This window comes from Physeter macrocephalus, chromosome 6 (assembly GCF_002837175.3).
Source record: "Physeter macrocephalus isolate SW-GA chromosome 6, ASM283717v5, whole genome shotgun sequence".
NCBI classification, from domain to species: Eukaryota; Metazoa; Chordata; class Mammalia; order Artiodactyla; family Physeteridae; genus Physeter; species Physeter macrocephalus.
Window position 1 is genome coordinate 66,446,805 of NC_041219.1, and position 17,460 is coordinate 66,464,264.

Genomic DNA, 17,460 nt, shown 5'->3' on the forward strand with positions numbered 1-17,460 from the left:
TAACTATCAGGTGAAACGATGACTGCCAACAAATAAACAACATTTTCCCCAGCCTGGCCTGTTAAACTGCCCAAAGCCACCACATACAGATTAGTCTGAAACACACTTATTGTTCCTGCTGTCCATGGTGTTTTAAAAATCAACTTTTAGATACAAGAATTTGTTTTCTCTCTTTCCTTCAGGCTGCTAAAGGATGCACAGAATGAAGCTTATTTTAAAAGCTGGTATCAGAAGCTATCGGCTGCTCTCCAATTCTGTGCAGGAAAAGCCTTGAGTGATGAGTTTTCCAAGGAAAAGAAACTCATCAAAATTCTGGGAGACATTGGTGAAAAAGTCAAATCTGCCAGTGACCCTCAAAGACAGGTTTGTTGAGAAATCAATCTTCATGTAATAAAGTTTTGTTTTATTTCTTAAACCTGGTTCAATTAAGTTTGAATTTCATAACACAGAAGGTAAATTCCTTGACTGCACTTTGTCATAAGACACTTAAATCAATTCTTTTGATCAAGGTTTTTTTCAATTTACTATCCTAATGTTAATGATAATATCTATCACCAGGACATGACTTTTTGATCCAAATAGCCATGTAGCATAAACAGTACCTGACAAGAGACCCATTTAAAGGCAATTTGATTAAAATGACCAGATGAAGTAATTTACTCAGAAAGGCAGCACAATTCAGACTCATGGAAGAAGTACACAAGGGGACTTTTCAGAGCACCCTTGTCCAAGGTACAAAATCTAGGTCTAGATTTTTCTCACACTGCACTGATCAAAGTCACATTTTTAAAGACTTTTTTTTTCCACAACAAATTAAATGAATTAAATGAAAGAAATCAATAGTGATGTGGATAGTATTGAATAATACTTTTATTCTAACATCCATGGATGATAGTCAAAATATTGTGCCTCTTTCATCACTGATTATAATAATGGATCTGGCTGTTCTTCTTCTTGCTCTAATGGAAGAACACTTGCTCTTTTTAATTAACTGCATTACTAGTTCCCTTCGCTGATATCGATCATTAAGTAGGTTCTCTTAAGTTCAACGTTCTAGATGCAGGGAGATAGTGGACATCCATTCACTGTATTAAGAATTTCATTCAATAACAAGTACTTACTACAGACTAGGAGTTAAGGATAGAAAGATGCCTAAAACATGAATCTTGTCCTCAAGGGAGCTCATAGTTTCTCTCCACCCACTGTTTAAAATCAACAAGACTTTTCAACAAAATGATATGAAAATAGACAAAGGGTCCCAGAATTTTTTCCTAGCACAAGATTTTTCTTGCTGGAAGTCACTTCATTTGGTAGTAATGCCAGAAGCTATGCTACTTCACCTACCTAGGAGAAATTGGAAAATAAAAAGCATAAGCAGGGACTTTATTTTTAAATGGGAGACATATAAACTCTGTATGCACAGAAGAGCCTTAAGGCTAGTAACATGATAGGCAATGCAAAAAAAAAAAAAGTTCTATGATTTCTCCATATTACTGCAAAATCATTAATTATTTTCAAATGGTAGACCAAAAGTTGAAAGCAAGTAAAATAAATTTGGCTTAAAATTTACAAAATTTGTGTATAGGTTTGGTCTTTATTTCTTATGTTTCAAAATCCCTCATGTATTTAAGATGCATGCTACAGTTAATACAGTGCCTTTTTGACTATTTATATCACGTTCCAGTGATACTGACATTATTCTCTCATATAAATGCATTTCTCTCACCTTGACTGGCTGCTCTTATGATAACACCTCTTCACGTGAAAATAGAAAGAGAAAAACAAAGAGGTGAGAGAAGCATTTATAATTTCTCACAAGTTACTGTAAGCTTTTTTTTCTTTTCTTTTCTTTTTTTTAAAGCCCAGTTAAACCTAACTATATGAAGTGAAGAGATTTTAGTTAAAGAGAGCAGAGGTTCCCCTTCATGGTGCTCTTCAGGCAAATCCAGGTATAGAAAAGACAAAACAGGAAGACAAAAAGAATGCCATTGTGGAGCTTGGCCTCATTTCTGCACCTTGTTTTGCTGGATTCTGGGAGCAGTAGATTCTATTATTTGGCAGTGAACCCGGAGTACAAGCTAAGAAACTCTTGAGAGTTAGTTAAACACTATTAATCTGATATCCTCAATTTTAGAATTGGGCTTTTAAATTTTGAATTACTATTATTTCTGAATTATTGTTTTTCTCCTTTTTTGTGTCAGGGGATACACAATTCTAAAGGTGTCATTTGTGGTCTCAGACCTTCCACATGTACAGAGGACTATGGAAGGGAGTGAGTCAAGTGTCAGAAATACACTTATTGGCATTTAGTAAACTATTTGTTCATATATATTACTGCTTCTGACATTTATCAATGGTCTATAATTATCTTTTTTGTCATTATGTTGTCTCCTCTATGTAAATTTTTTTCTAAAAAGTATTATACTATTAAGTGTAAACCTTGAGAGTTACAAACTAAGATTTCAGGGAATTTTTTTTATCATAAATGGATCATGTTAATAGTTACTTAAAGCAGAGATTGCAAGTTGGTGGGTTACAGGTCAAGTCCAACCCATCATGTTTCATTTGAACAGAACAGTGCTTTGTTTTGGTTTTGTTTGTAATTAAATTTAAAGTTCTTTAGAAAGGACATGCAATCTTTGCTTCCCCATTTTCCCCAGTACTCCCTGTTGTCTTTAGCCTGCTGCCTCCTCATATGTGGCTACATCACCCACCTGATCCCAAAGCACCCAAGTGTGCAACCCCTGAATTAAGGAGTTTATTTAATCAACAAAAGAAAATTGTAACTTGAAGGAAAAGTCCAGTTCTTTTCAGTTTCGAAGATGCTTCTTCTAATGATTTTTCACAGGAGGTACTGAAGAAAGAACTTGGCAGACTAGAAGAATTCTTTCAGTCTACAAATACCTGTCACCTTCCTGTGAACCCTGCCCTATGCATAAAGGGAATTGATGGAGATGTAAGTCAACATATTCAGTAGATAAGTTGAGTATTTTTATTTTGTATTGTTTAGTTCATTGGATGTTTTTGAAATGGCAAAAACAATTTATAAATTGTTATTGCAATTATTTAAGAAAAATAATTGAGTCCCATCCAAACTGTGTGTGCTCTATTTGATGCACTGTGACCAGTTGGTATCACATTAACCTCATCAGATATTTCGTTGGTTTAGAAACACACTAACTACAGTTCAGTGGAAAAAAATGAAGACACTTCTCACTGAATTGATTTCTTGACTTATTCAAAATGGTTGATTTGGCGACCCCATGCAGGCTGGTTTAATTTCATACTTATTTAGATTATGTGCATGCCCATGCCTAGGACACTAGTGTATCATTAGCTATAACATCTCAGTTTTGATTCAATTTAAAATTCATTGATGCTTATGAGTCACTGTGCCATATGATATGTTTGTGATTTTACTCATGCCTGGAAGACGCTTCCTGGCATTGTTGTACTCACAAACTCCTCTCTTCCTAAGTCTCTATCAGTCACCCTTCTCTAACTTAGAATAATTCTTTCTCCATGAGCTTTATTATATTCCTTCTCAAAAGTCCAAGAGTAGAAGACTCTAATAAAGAGGATTGATAAGTGAGATTTAAAAATGAAGAGGTTAAACTCTCATGCATGCACAATAAGTGTTACTTCACTAAAGTCGGAATACAGTCAAGAAAAACAAATTTAATAATTAGGAGAAAATTCAGACCATTAGTATGAGTAGAAAAAGTTTTACTAGAAGCTTAATACTGTCACCTTTACAGTTTTGCTGCTGCAAAGACACCCTACAAATTTTCCAAATATGCTGCATAGACGTATTTTGAATAATAACAAAATAAGGCATCAATTTTATAAGCTGAGATATGTCTATCTGGGCTAAAATCCAAATCATCACTGATTTTAAAAAAATTGTGTGACTTTTTAATCATTAGCAGTATGCACTGATTGATGCTAAAGATACATGGAAACATTTCAAAAACACAGAGTATCTTAATGTGGAGAGAACAATATATCAATAGTTCATTAAGTCCAGATGTTACTTTTTATTTCTGCTTTCTTGGTTTGTCGTTGTTGTTTAAGGAATAGAAAGATTGTTTTCAATTAAAATTACATATGCGTTGTGGCTTGTGCAGGCCTTGGTGAAAATTACATATGCGTTGTGGCTTGTGCAGGCCTTGGTGATGTGGGGCACTAGCTCTAGTGGATCGTTGCTGTGAGTGTCCAGGTGAGCAGGCCATGCCGGGGGCATCACCAGTTCAGGAGTCATCACCCATAGTGCTGTGGCTGGGACCACACTCCTTCTCTACAGCAACCTGCAGCCATCGGCACTTTCCCTGAGGCTGGGAAGTGCCCCAAGTAGAGCCACCGCTTTGTCCCATTTGCTCTGGTCAGCTGTGCCTGTGCGTACAGCAATGAACAGGGTGGATGTGAAGGATGATGCTCTCACCTACAGAGCATGTTAGTCTGTCCTGCAGTCCTGCTGAACAACGAGGAGGTCTGAAGGGACATACATCACATAGGAAGGTACAGTCAATGCAGCAAAGTTCTAGTCAGAGCCCACATCTGGTTGGCCATCAGAGCATCCATACTGGAAAGAACCTCTGGGAGTGTACTGAGTGTAGTAAGACCTTCAGACAAACCCCTCAGCCAGTGGTTCATCTGAGAACCCACTGAGGGTACAAACCCTATGAATGTGAGAGTGTGGGAAGACTTGTCATCACTCCTCCCATCTCAATAAATACCAGGGACTCCATCGCGGGGAGAAACCTCATCAAGGTGACGGATGTGTCAAAGCCTTCACTCCGCATTCCCTGCTCATTGCTCATCAGGTAGCCTGTACTGGGGAGGGGGCTTCTGAGTGTAACGAGTGTGAGGCCTTCACGCAGAGTAGAACCCTTTTCCAGCGTCAGACACTTCACACAAGCGAGAGACGTCACGTTCAAGCGAGTGTGGGAACGCTCTCTGCTCCGTTAGAGACCTTACTGACCATCAGAGAGTTCACACTGGGGAGAAGCCTTACGGCGGTAAGGAATGTAGTAAGGCCTTCAGTCAGAGTATATGTCTTATTTGACACTGGATCCTCCATGCCAGGGAACAAGCACATAAATGTCGGCAGTGTAGAAACGCCTTCAGTCAGACCTCTCAACTAGTTGACTATGAGCAAATTCATACCAGAGAAAAGCCTTTTGAATGCGGCCTGGCAAACGTTCAGTCTAGTAAATGTCTTATTTTATATCACAGACTCCACACAAGCAAAAGCCCTATAAATGTGGAAAATATGCAGTCAAAACTCATACCTCTTTACATATCAGAGAATTCACACTGGTTAGAAGTCCTATGAATGTAGTAGTGAGTATGGGAAGGTCTTTGTTTATAGCACCAATCTTACAATACATCAGAGAGCCCATCTGGGGAGAAACCTGATAAATGCAGTGATTTTGGGAAAGTCATTACTGAGCTTATCGTGCATCAGAGTTCACTCTGGAGAGAAGTCCCGTGAATGTAGTGAGTGTAGGAAAGCCTGCATGTATAGTCAGCATTCTATTTTAATCACCATCAGTAAACTACACTAGGGAGAAGTACTCAGGCCTGGCTCAATCCATTCTTTAAAGCATGGGTCTCCAAGACAGAGAGCAAAGGTCTTAGGTTTGGTTAAACTTTCTTTATAAGAAGAATTCTCACCCCTCTCTCTCCCTGGAACCACTAATCACAATGGACCATTTCCTGTTTCACTAAGGGGTAGATCATATGAGAGAGTGGGAATAACTGAATGCAATCCTTCTCCCCTCCTGGGAAAGTAAAGACCAGACATTTCATTTACTAATAGGTTTCTTTTCCTTTTTAAAAACTGTTTTATGTCTATTTCACTAATTTCCACTTTTCAAGACTAGAGGTTCTATCTTCCTTTCTCCATTCTAGCTTTTCTTATCTTCCTTTCTCTATTCGAGATCTTTTATCTCACCATTTACATAAAATATCCTCCAAGACTTTGATTCATTCTTTCCTGTCTCTTGGTTATGGCCCTCCCAATCCACTTTTAACTTCTACTCTAATCTAAGGTGTCCTTGTTTACCTTTTTCTACCTAGCAAACCTTTTCTTTTACCTGTTTGCCAATCTATGTCTTTCACAATCTTCAAATTCAGCTCATCTCTGAAAGACTCTCTTCTTCAAATGCTTCTTCATTCAGCTGTGAAATGCATGCATGTATACTTTCATACCAACTTTTGCAGGCTCTATGAGAGGTGGATATGGTGTCTCTTTCTGTTAGCATATAGTTAATGCTTTGTGCATACTAGCTGTCAAATGTATAGTGTTTTTGCCATGACTCTCAAAAAATATACTGCATGTGAAAACCAAAATATTAAGCAATGAAAGCAATATAACTCTGAGTGATATAATTGAGAAGAGGGGCTAAACCTTGCCCTCAGCCTTTCTTAGCCCTTTGTGTCTTCCCTGGACTTGGCATACCTCAAGGAGATCATCACTCTCCCACCCCAGCCCCCAGAATTGAATGAGGAGAATTTGAAAACCACTGATCTAGACTGTGGCCTAATACAGGGTTTCCTAATTCAATACCGTGACAGAAGGTCATATGTCCCCTGATTGACTGATTCTTGCAGCGGGAATTCATTACTTAACAAGCAGCCTCATCCTTTTACTATAAAACTCAAATTGATTCAGTAAACAAGGGTTTCTGTTTGCTTAGGGATTAGGTTAGAATTATGTTGATAGATTAAGAAATAGATCCTTTCCTCTCAACTTCTACTGATTTCAGACTTATCAGAAATAATGATATTCAAACTGATCCTTCAAAATATATTGATGTCATATTTTACTAAGTTGATGAATTGAAATCATCAAGTCCTTTTCCTTTCTTTAGTATTGATTTAATTCTTCGCTGTCAACATGAACTCTCTAATAACCTAAAGACATACAGCCTTTTAACACTCAAACAGTTGTAAGCACATAAAAGGAAAATAATGGACAGTAGTCGATATCATAAAACTGAAAATAGAAATGTAAAGTATAATTGAAAGAAACAAGAATAGGAAATATATGTTGTACTGTTACTTGTAAAGATAAGAAAATGTTCATTAGCAAAAAGTGAAAAAGAATGCATTAATCTTTTTGAAGTACCCGATTAGTGTCAGACACTGTAAAAGGTATTTTATATCCATTAGCTCATATACCTATTATAAAAATGTGTGAGGTAAGAGTTTTATCCCTATTTTACAGTGGGATACAAACATTTAAGTAACTTGTCCAAGGTCTTACAGCTGATAAGTTACAGAGCCCAAATTTGAACTCAGGTCTTTGTTAATTCTGTATGCATGTTTCCTTAAAGTATGCTGCAGGGCAGAAAGAATGAAAAGGAAATATATTTTTTTAAATAGCAATTTCATCTTTTAGATATTAACTAACTAGCATAAGCACAATACCTACATACTACTTAGTTTATTTAAACTCCCTACACATCATCACTGTTTAGTGAGAAAAAAAATGTAGTTGAAGATTTACAACCTGCCGAAAAGCTGGCATTTTTAGTTTACAAATAAAGGCTTTGGTTGGTAGACTAAAGTTTTTTTTTAAATAAATATGTTTCTTTGTTCCAAAGTGTGAGAATTATTCATACGTGTTACATTTGCTCATATAACAAATTCTGCAAGGGGCCATGATTGCAAGGAAACTGTTCTTTTTGCTTTGTTTTGCTCACCATTTTTCTCTTCTTTTTGTCCCATAGGCATGTTCATATTTCACATCTAATGCTTTGCCATTGAAAATTACTTTCATTAATGCTAATCCAATGGGCAAAAACATCAGCGTCATTTTTAAGGTACAGTAGCCCTCCTGAAACATCAAATTGATTCCATTGGTAGAACTATTGATTTATTACTCACAAAAAGAAATTATTATAGCTCTTTTCCTTTGGCAGCAGCACAGAAGATTCCAGTTATTTTTGATTCTGCATTTTTACAGAATTATAGTACATGCCAAGCTATGATTGGCAATAAATCAAACATTACTGGCTCAAAGCCAATGAATCTTCAGTGCAAAACTCCGGGAAGTATGTTTCAATAAATGAAATAATGCAATCACTTTTGAGTAATACAGAAAGCAAAATTGTGGTAAAGTTCCTAGGGGGAGAGTTTTCCTTTGGTCTAGATACTAAGTTCGAATCAAAATTAGCTGAAACTCAAATGATACGATTTAGCATAAAATTCTTATCTGTAAGCACTTGCCTATTTTAGTAATTTGGGTTTTCTTCTTTTTAAATAAAATATAAATAAGGGCCATATCAGTCTTTGTCGTGAATCCCATGGGACAATAGAGTAAAAGGTTAAGAGTAAAAGTCAAGTAGGAAAAAGGGACAGAAAAAGGAGCTGTAAGTAAAAAGTAAGCATTTGCCAGTCGTTCAGTTAAATTTGATAAGTTATTCAGCCAAACCAGACAACAAGGTCACAGAGTGGAATTTTTGTTAGATTCTGACTAGTTTTGAAGATAATTATTAACACAACTATACTTTTGCTGTGATCTATGTAAACCTCAAGTATTAATGTTCCTCCGGCACTGCATTTTTGGTGAAGAAAAAAGAAGAACACAAAATCTCATCTTGGCATAGTTTTCTGCATATAATTAAGAAAGCATTTTCAAAACCAAGCCTCTTATTAGTTAAAAGCATAGAACTGTCCTTCCCCTTTGGACATATTCCATGTCCTTCACCTATGCTAGAAAAACACCCCTTTATCATTTCTTATTATTATCAAAGGCTGTTTACTCTGAAAACTTCTTAACTGCCTTCATAACAAGAGAAGTCAATGATTCAAAGTCTGATGAATTATATGTGTGCTATTTATACTCCCAGTCAAGAAGCTCTTGGTAGTCTAACTGTATATCAGTGCATAAATTTATGGCACATCAAATAATGTTTCCCTTAGAAAGAGATTTCACTTGGCTGAGTTTGAAATTTGCATAAACATTCGTCCAACCTCTCTTCACCAGACTTTGAGGTTAAGACATTGCACACGGGTAATAAATTGAAAGATTATTATCAGGGAACAACATTCCAAGCAGCTTCTAATTTAATGGCTAAAGCTTCTGTAATCATTTAAAAGAAAGTTCTCATTTTCTTTGATCTTCTATCAGAAACACAAGGTATTCTTAGTGCTAATAAAACAATTGAAACCACCCTAAGTCAGGCTGGAAAATTATTCAAGGAAGGAAATGACATATACCATATTTGAAAGCTTTTAATGAAATTCAAGGAGAAACCCGGAGTCTATAATTTTGTTTTTAACAGGCTGGAGATGATCTTCGTCAGGATATGCTTGTTCTGCAGATTATTCATGTGATGGACAATATTTGGCTGCAGGAGGGCCTGGATATGCAAATGATCATTTATAGATGTCTGTCCACAGGAAAAGACCAAGGTCGGTATAGATTAGAAAGCTGGTTGACTTACATTATTTATCTCACGCATTCATCAGTAATATGCCCCCAGAGTTGCCACAGTTTTCATTTTAGATTACAAATTTTAAAATCCAAAGAACTAAACCTGGTCATTCTTCTTTTTTACAAAGAATTATTTTCAAAAACGATAAGCCAAAATGATTTATGTACAGCAAAATGTCCTTCTAGATATTAATTAGGACTCTTGACAGTCAAATGTTAACTGTAATATCCTTTTGTGTGTCCTTAAGGGTTAGTTACATTAATGATTAACTCATATTTTTTTCTCTTTTTCTAAGCTGATAATAGAAAAGTCTACTCATTCAAAAAAATACAATTGTTGCCTATTAACACAAAATTTACAAAGTTGCAAATGCTTAAAGGAGTTCTGAAAATTCTAAATACATTATAAACATGCATTCAGTTTCTAAAAGACTTTTGAGTAAAGTGTAATATCAACAGTCGAAGATGACCATTCATGCAAACTTTGAGCATACTTCAGCATTTCTCTTCCTTGATGAAAGCCAAGCCACTAATATGGAAATATAATTACATTTTTACACATTTTCAATGAAAATAATGTTGAAGATAAAAATAATTAGGGTGGCCTAATAATTACTCAAACATCAGAGGTAAAAGTTGTACTTAATTACAATCATGCTAAATTGAAGAAATAATTTCTAGGATATCATATAATTTTTTTTACATGGGGCCATTGCCACTTTGCATTTCATTAAATTAATTAGTATGAATTATATCAGATGCATCTGCATAAACGAAAGGATAAAAAAACCACAGAACTGGAAAGGGAACCTAGAACTATGTTGTCTTTTTTTTTTTCTCTTTTAATTCAGACAGAACTACAGTTTAAACCCATCATCTCAAAAGAGAAACTGTCATTGCCTGGCCCTCCAGTTCCTGAGGTCCCACTGTGAGGCTCAGTACCCCAGCCAACTGTGACTCAAGATTTTGGAAACTAAGCATGGAAGCACCTCCTACTTAGCTTAACTTGCAATTGGATACTTCAGGGCTACTGTTACAAGTCATACTGCCCAATTATTTTGATTCTGATAATAGGGCCCTTGTTTCCATGCCAAGTATCCCACTCCCGAACTCCTTCTAAAGTTCTAGTTCCTAAAAGTCTTTTATTACTGCTACTCTGAGATCATTATTCCTTGAGTTTTTCTCTCCCTTTTCTCAAGTAAATGACCTAATTCTTTCATATCCTAATATGTTGAAAGGGTAAGAATAAACCTTAGATGAACCAAGCTGAGCTTTTTGGTGTCACATGGATTACTTTTTCTTCAGAAATTGAATACAACACCAACCTCAGTGGAATTCTTCAATTCCATCTACTCATCTCTGTTTATAATCATAGGAAGTAATGGAGGCTAAGACTTTTAAAGTTAATAAAATAATCCAGCAGAAATAACTCTAGACTTGCCCAAAGTTACAGATGTCATAAGACAAACAAATTATTCTTTCCCGCTATCTACCAACAATTTCTCTGGTTGTAAGGTTGTACTGGAAAAATACTTCTTCAAGAAAAATGGAGATCATTAAAGCAAACGTCTTCTTTTAAGAGATTAGGTTCCATTTTTAATCAGGTTCCAAGGCTTATTGAATATCTACTGTTCTCAAGAAATGTCACAAAGTAAGGTAGGGAATACTAAAACGACCTAAACGGGGCTGCTGCCCTTAAGGAGAGTATACTCCAGGCCACAAGTTTACATGGCTTTATCAACATTATTGTTGACTATAATTCTCATGACTACTTTGTATATGATGTTGTAGGAACTTTGGGAGAGATTATCAGAGCAGATAAAAATTCTTTAGGATTTATTTCATTGCTCTAAATTTGCTCCAGATTTGATGGACATAAAAATTACTTAGGAGAGTTGGAGCAGCTATATCTAGGACCCAAGCAGGATGCTATATCAGGCTCTTCACTGGGCAGGGGTGGGGAGGGGACGGAGGGTGGGGGACTGAGGCTCAAGTCTCAGTGATTGCAAAAAGCTGCTCTGGAGTTTCTCATGCACACCTTTTTGAGAACTACTGCCTTGTGTGATACCATCTTGAAAAGTTTTGTCCCTAAGAACCTTGCTACTTAAAGTATGACCTGTGGACCAGGAGCATTGACATCACCTGGGAGCTTGTTAGAAACTCAGAATCTCAGACCCTACTCCCACCCTACTAAATCAGAGCCTACATTTTAACAAGATCCCCAAGTAATACATATGGGCGTTAAATTTTGAGGAATCTGCATTAGAGAGCTATGAGAATGGAGCCACACATATTACTGTGCAAAGAATTATGCTAGAAGTATTTAAAAAGTGTATGATACATACTAGCTTAAAATGTATAAAATGTAATTTATGGTTTTAATTAATGAGGAGAATTTAGCCACCATGATTGTTATAAATTAGGTGCAAAGTTTTTCTGGGTAGTCAACAATGAAAGATATGACAAATGGCTTGGGATTTAGCAATGATTAACTCCCTGAAGACAAGTATGGTCTGAGGAGTAACTGACATTGCTACGGCACCCTATCTAAAGGGTGCAGTAATCTAAGTCCTAATTTGGGGCATGGTCAGATGCAAGGTGGCAATGAGGCATGCAGGAACCAGGTAGAAGGTGGTTTTCTGTTAGGAAGTGTTAAATGGAGGAACTGGGAGAATGAGGGAAAATTTCAGGATTAGAAAGTGGAATTATATTACTCTTTTTAGAGTAATTATATTACTGTTAAATACAGTGCTTTACATTTGTTATCTCACTTAATAAGCACAAGAAAACTAGCACAAGAGCCGAATACTGTTGGGGGAGAAGGGAGAAGCGTTATGATATTAAAGATATGCCCAGGATTTATCTCTGGGATGTTGCATCTCCTTCTTTCTTTTTGTTTTTAACAAATAGATTTTAATAGGTTATTTTTGCAGCATTCAATTCCCACTCTCCATGTTTAAGTTTCTTTCTGATAAGGCAATGTATCAATAGATGCCTAATGGTCATGATTGGGCAGGGCTGGGCTATTGGATATTAAGAGATTAAGGCTGAAAAAGAGAGAGAGAGTGAGAGAGAGAGAGAGAGAGAGAGAGAGAGAGAGATTAAGCCTGCAACCAGCTGCCACTGGCCAAATCCAGCACTGAGAAATGTTTCGCTTACCATTACAGTGATCTTCTTGTTTTTTGTTTAATTTGAATATTTTTAAGGTAGACCATGAAATAGTCAATTTTTAAAAGTTAATCTTCTCTCTTTTCATATAGTTACATTTATGTCCCTGGTCCCTTTGGGCATTTGTGTTTGCAACTCTTGCAGTTGTCAAGATTGTGGAAATCAGAAATTCTAGACTTTAATTTCTTTCAAAGACTTTATTTACAGAAATGTACATTACAGTTTGTTTTGTGGACATTAGTCCTGGGAGAATTTTAAATACTGGGTTTAAATTGCTGTTCTGTACAAAATAAAAATCAGTAGGCTTGAAAATATTTACATTCCAATAACCTTAGGAACACAATGAAAAGAAGCCTTGATGGATGCATGGCTAGTGGGGCAAAGCTCCTACTGACGTTCAACCAATATATGCTCCCTTAAAAAGATTGTTATCATAGTTTCACTTTAATGCAGACTGAGAAGGAAGAAGCAGGTGGTTCTGTACATGTTCACTGCAGAGTTACTCTGTTCACTCCTAGAAATGAAACATTGAACAGTGAAGCTTTTATTAACCTGAACATTGATTTTTATAATATATTTGAAATATTTGTCATGGAGGTTGTATTTGATTCACTTACATTATAAATATGCTTGTTACACAAGTTTGAATGTCCTCCCTTAAACTGTAAATGAATGCACAAGCCATATGTTAATTAATTCACTGCTCTATTGACTCAGTGGGGTCGCAGGGAGACCATCTAGATTTGCTCTCTACTGTAGTTCTAGAAAAAATATTAAAGCTGCTCTGATACATCTGATCCAAACACAAGTAGCCTCATCGCTCCCTAGGGTTTAGGAAAAATTAGAAGTAATACCATCTAGGTAAGACTCCTTCAGAGAAGAAGATTGGGAAATAAAAAGTGTAATCCGAGTAGTGTTGGCAACTATTGATGTTGTTACCTATATCAAGATGCTTTTCCTAAGTATCCCTCATCCTGTAAAGAAAGAAGTATTTCCATAATCTCTTTTTTATCAACCAGGATTGGTGCAGATGGTGCCCGATGCTATAACCCTCGCGAAAATCCATCGCCATTCTGGACTGATAGGACCACTGAAAGAAAATACAATCAAAAAATGGTTCAGTCAGCACAACCCTTTAAAGGTGGATTATGAAAAGGTTTGTCCTTCTGCAGCAAAATTTTAAATAATGTACTTAAATAAGGATATACTCTGGCTCATTAGATATTCTGGTTTTTGAAAAAGTAAATTAAGTACATCTTGAGGTCTAATTCATTCAGTCATCAGCATACTAATAATGACACAGTTTAAATGGTATATTACCTATATAACAATTTCTGTGTCTGGTTTTCCCTCTGGGTGGAATTCTGGACTATCAATAAAGACTCTCTTTGCTCAGCGGCTTCCCTTACAGCAATCTCACCTGAGATTATGCTCAGGTGAGATTGTGGAATGCCTAATAAAGTTTTTATTTTTTTGTATCTCAGAACTTTACAAAATGTATACTATTCCATATGACTGCCAACATTTTTTCCCACTTTACCCTGGCATCTAGCCTGCAGTCTACAATCGTACAGGTTCCACCCTCTACCAGGGCTCCCAGATTAGGGGATGAGTTGGCTAGAGCCAGGCCTTGTTTCACTTGCCAAGGCATGAACTGGTACAGCTGCCCCAGAGGCAGGGGCACCTTTATGCTAATTCACACAAAGATGCAATATGGGCCAGCATTAGATTTGCTCAGAACTGTCCTAAGCACTAAACATCCCTCATTCTAGGAAACTCCTCAGTCCTGGGCAAACTGGAAGGCTTGGTCACCCTAGCTGGCCTGGGCCCTGAAAGAGAGATCCAAGAGTTCATCTACTCCAGACGTTTGTGAGATTGGAATAGAGCAAAATACAGGTTTTGGAGGCCAAGTAACAGGGAATTAGATGAGATTATCTAGAAATCTATTTTTTAGCCATTCCCCAAATTGTAACTTGAGTTAGGCACAAACCCCTGGGGTTATATTGTTTGGGGTGTTTCCATGTACATTTGATGTTCTTAACCACCATGTGAAGGACATATTTTATTATCTTCACTTTATAAGTAGAGAAAATCTAGACAGACAAATTAAAGACTTGCTCAGGCACCTGGGATACCTGGAAATAAGGTGTCCTGGCATGTAGTCCAGCCACGTGGTCTTCCACTCGCTAGTTGAGGAGGCCCATACCTGTGGCTCAGCCAGTCACTCGTGCTTACACTCATCGTTGCATCATCGATCAAAACAATAAATACCCAGGAGACAGTTTTTTTGAAAAAAGAAGTAATTTTGGCAAGAAACCTCTGTCCATTAAAGAAACATAAGCCACAACTGACTTGGTGGAATCTGCTTCTACCCACACAAGCGTTCACTGGTATATACTGTACCAAAACCCTTTGGGGCATTAACTGGATGACATATTTGTAGGATAAACATAAAGTGTTACAGATATCTCAATGTAGTTTTTTCTGTGTTAAAAATTTCAAATATTCAAAAATTAATATTTTAAATTTCTGTGGGAATAGGCAATACTGGACCATATTGTTCCTTCTTCTTTTATCTTGAAAAAAGCTATCCACTATTGTACATTTGCGACATTAAAAAATAACACTAAGAATCCTCTTTAATAAACTGAAAATTAGCTTTAACTGAATGAAAGTTATTTTCTCCCATTTCAACAAAAACATTCATTAGGCTAAAGAACAGATTGCTTCATGTTCTTCTGTAGCATATCAAGAACCAACCATTTGATCATATCCACTCAACTGAGATGTAGAATTGGTTCTTGATTATATAATTTTGCTTTTTATCGTATTTTTACCATTACCTCTGCGTTTGCTCGTTTTTTGTGTGTGTCATTGTTGTGTTATTATTTTTCAACCGATTAGGCCTTGAGGAACTTTTTCTATTCCTGTGCTGGCTGGTGTGTGGTAACGTTCATCCTGGGAGTCTGTGACCGTCACAATGACAATATCATGCTGACAAAGTCAGGCCACATGTTTCACATTGACTTTGGAAAATTCCTGGGTCATGCACAAACATTTGGAGGGATAAAAAGGTCAGTGCTCAAATAATGTTTATTAATGTAATTAAGCAATCTCCCAGAGTGATATATAACATGTAATGGCGTAGAAACCCAGCAGATGACTTGTTCCCCATCTCTCAAATTCCCCAAGATAACGTAAACATGATTATGTATCTAATAATATTGAAGGAAAGATTTTTTTCGATAGACTGTTAATGGAACAAATTAGGTTTCCTCAAATTGTTAGTAGACTAAATTGGCCTTCTCCTACAGGATACTAATACTGCTCCAGTCTGAACTGTATGAAATATGATATGTTCATTTTCTTATAAGCCTTGAATGGACAATGAGGCCTGAGTTCATGGTCTCAATACATCTGGTATATTGGCCATAACAATCACCAGCCTGGTCTACATGTAAAATGAGCACACTTCCTGCACTGAATTAGGCTTGAATTATTCCAAAAATATTTAGTAAGCATCTACCATTCAAGACTCTGGGGATACAACAGTGGACAAAGCAGATACAAACCCTGATCTCTTTCTAGTAGGGATGACAGACATTAAAAAAGATAACATTTCTTACTAAGAAACTAAAGCAGAGAAATGGGATAGAAATTAACAGGGGCAGGGATGCTATTTTAAAGAGGCCTCCTTAAAGAAATGAGAGATAGCTGTATAGTGAGAAATCACCTTGTGGAGATCCAAGAGAAGAGTATTCCAGGAAGAGAGACAGCAAAAATAACAGCCATGAGCATGGACTAAGCAGGCATGTTCCAGTGACAGCAAGAAGGCCTGGGACCTGGAGGTGGAATAAAGAGGGGCAGGTAGTAGGAGGGAAAGATAAAGGGTTTGGTGGAGGCCAGATCAAGTAGGGCACTGAGGACATGGTGTAGAGGTTGGCTTTTACTTTACGTTCAGAGGCAAACCATTGATGGATTTCAGTGGATTTCAAAGCTCTCTCCTGCTGTCCTGTCAAGTAATGAGACCAGTTAGAAGGCTATTGCAATAGTTAAGGCAAGACCTTAATGGTAAAGAAGTGGCAAAAACTGACAGATTCAGAATATATTTTGGAATCTGAACCACAGGACCTGCTAATTGATTGGCGTTGGCAGTCATTAATGGGCTGGGAAAATGGGCCTGGTGAGTAGAAGAAGAAAGGAAAATATTCAAGGATGACTCCTGGATTTTTGTTCTGAGCAAACAATTATATCATTTACTGAAAAGGAAAAGACTGGTGATTGAATAGGTTTTTGTTTTATTTTATTTGAGCTGGGGACAAGGGAACCAGAAATCTAAGACTAAAAATCCCTTGCTCCAAAAAGATACTTCATATTAAAGTAGAAATGGGATCAGACCATTCCAAAGACCAATCAGTCACTTTTAGCTAAAAATAGCTTTTCAAAAGAGGAAATAAATAAAAGTCTCCTACAATATAACAAGATGAATTTTCACCATATGGTCATAATCTGGTATTAAAATGCCAATATAAACTACATAATAAGGTTTAATTCTTATAAACTGATAGCTTCTATTTTGTGGAGGCATACAAATGGAATTGTCTCACTTTTTATTATTTTCAGTACATTGCCTTCTATAATAAATAAGCTCAGGAAGAGTCACCACATATTCATTCATTCCTTACACATCTGTTGAGGATGGTCTGTGTGCCAAGGACTGTGATGAACCTTGGGGATACAAAGATGAATAATACACATTTACCACCTCAGTGGGGCTTACTCTTTCTTTAAAATGCTGGGAAGACAGACAAATAATTACTCCAGAATGAGGTGAGGGCAGAGATAGA

General features: G+C 36.6%; 1 protein-coding gene across 2 annotated transcripts in view; it reads left to right on the top strand.

Annotated features, from left to right (window-relative positions):
- PIK3C2G (phosphatidylinositol-4-phosphate 3-kinase catalytic subunit type 2 gamma) overlaps positions 1 to 17,460 on the top strand; it is a 370,041-nt gene that overhangs the window by 228,057 nt on the left and 124,524 nt on the right. For both annotated transcript variants that reach the window (XM_024129228.1, XM_007126978.3), the window contains 6 exons: positions 183 to 363; positions 2,849 to 2,956; positions 7,737 to 7,829; positions 9,294 to 9,423; positions 13,633 to 13,769; positions 15,518 to 15,687. In XM_024129228.1, the coding sequence (XP_023984996.1) occupies positions 183 to 363; positions 2,849 to 2,956; positions 7,737 to 7,829; positions 9,294 to 9,423; positions 13,633 to 13,769; positions 15,518 to 15,687 (819 nt within the window). The remainder of the gene's footprint in view (positions 1 to 182; positions 364 to 2,848; positions 2,957 to 7,736; positions 7,830 to 9,293; positions 9,424 to 13,632; positions 13,770 to 15,517; positions 15,688 to 17,460) is intronic.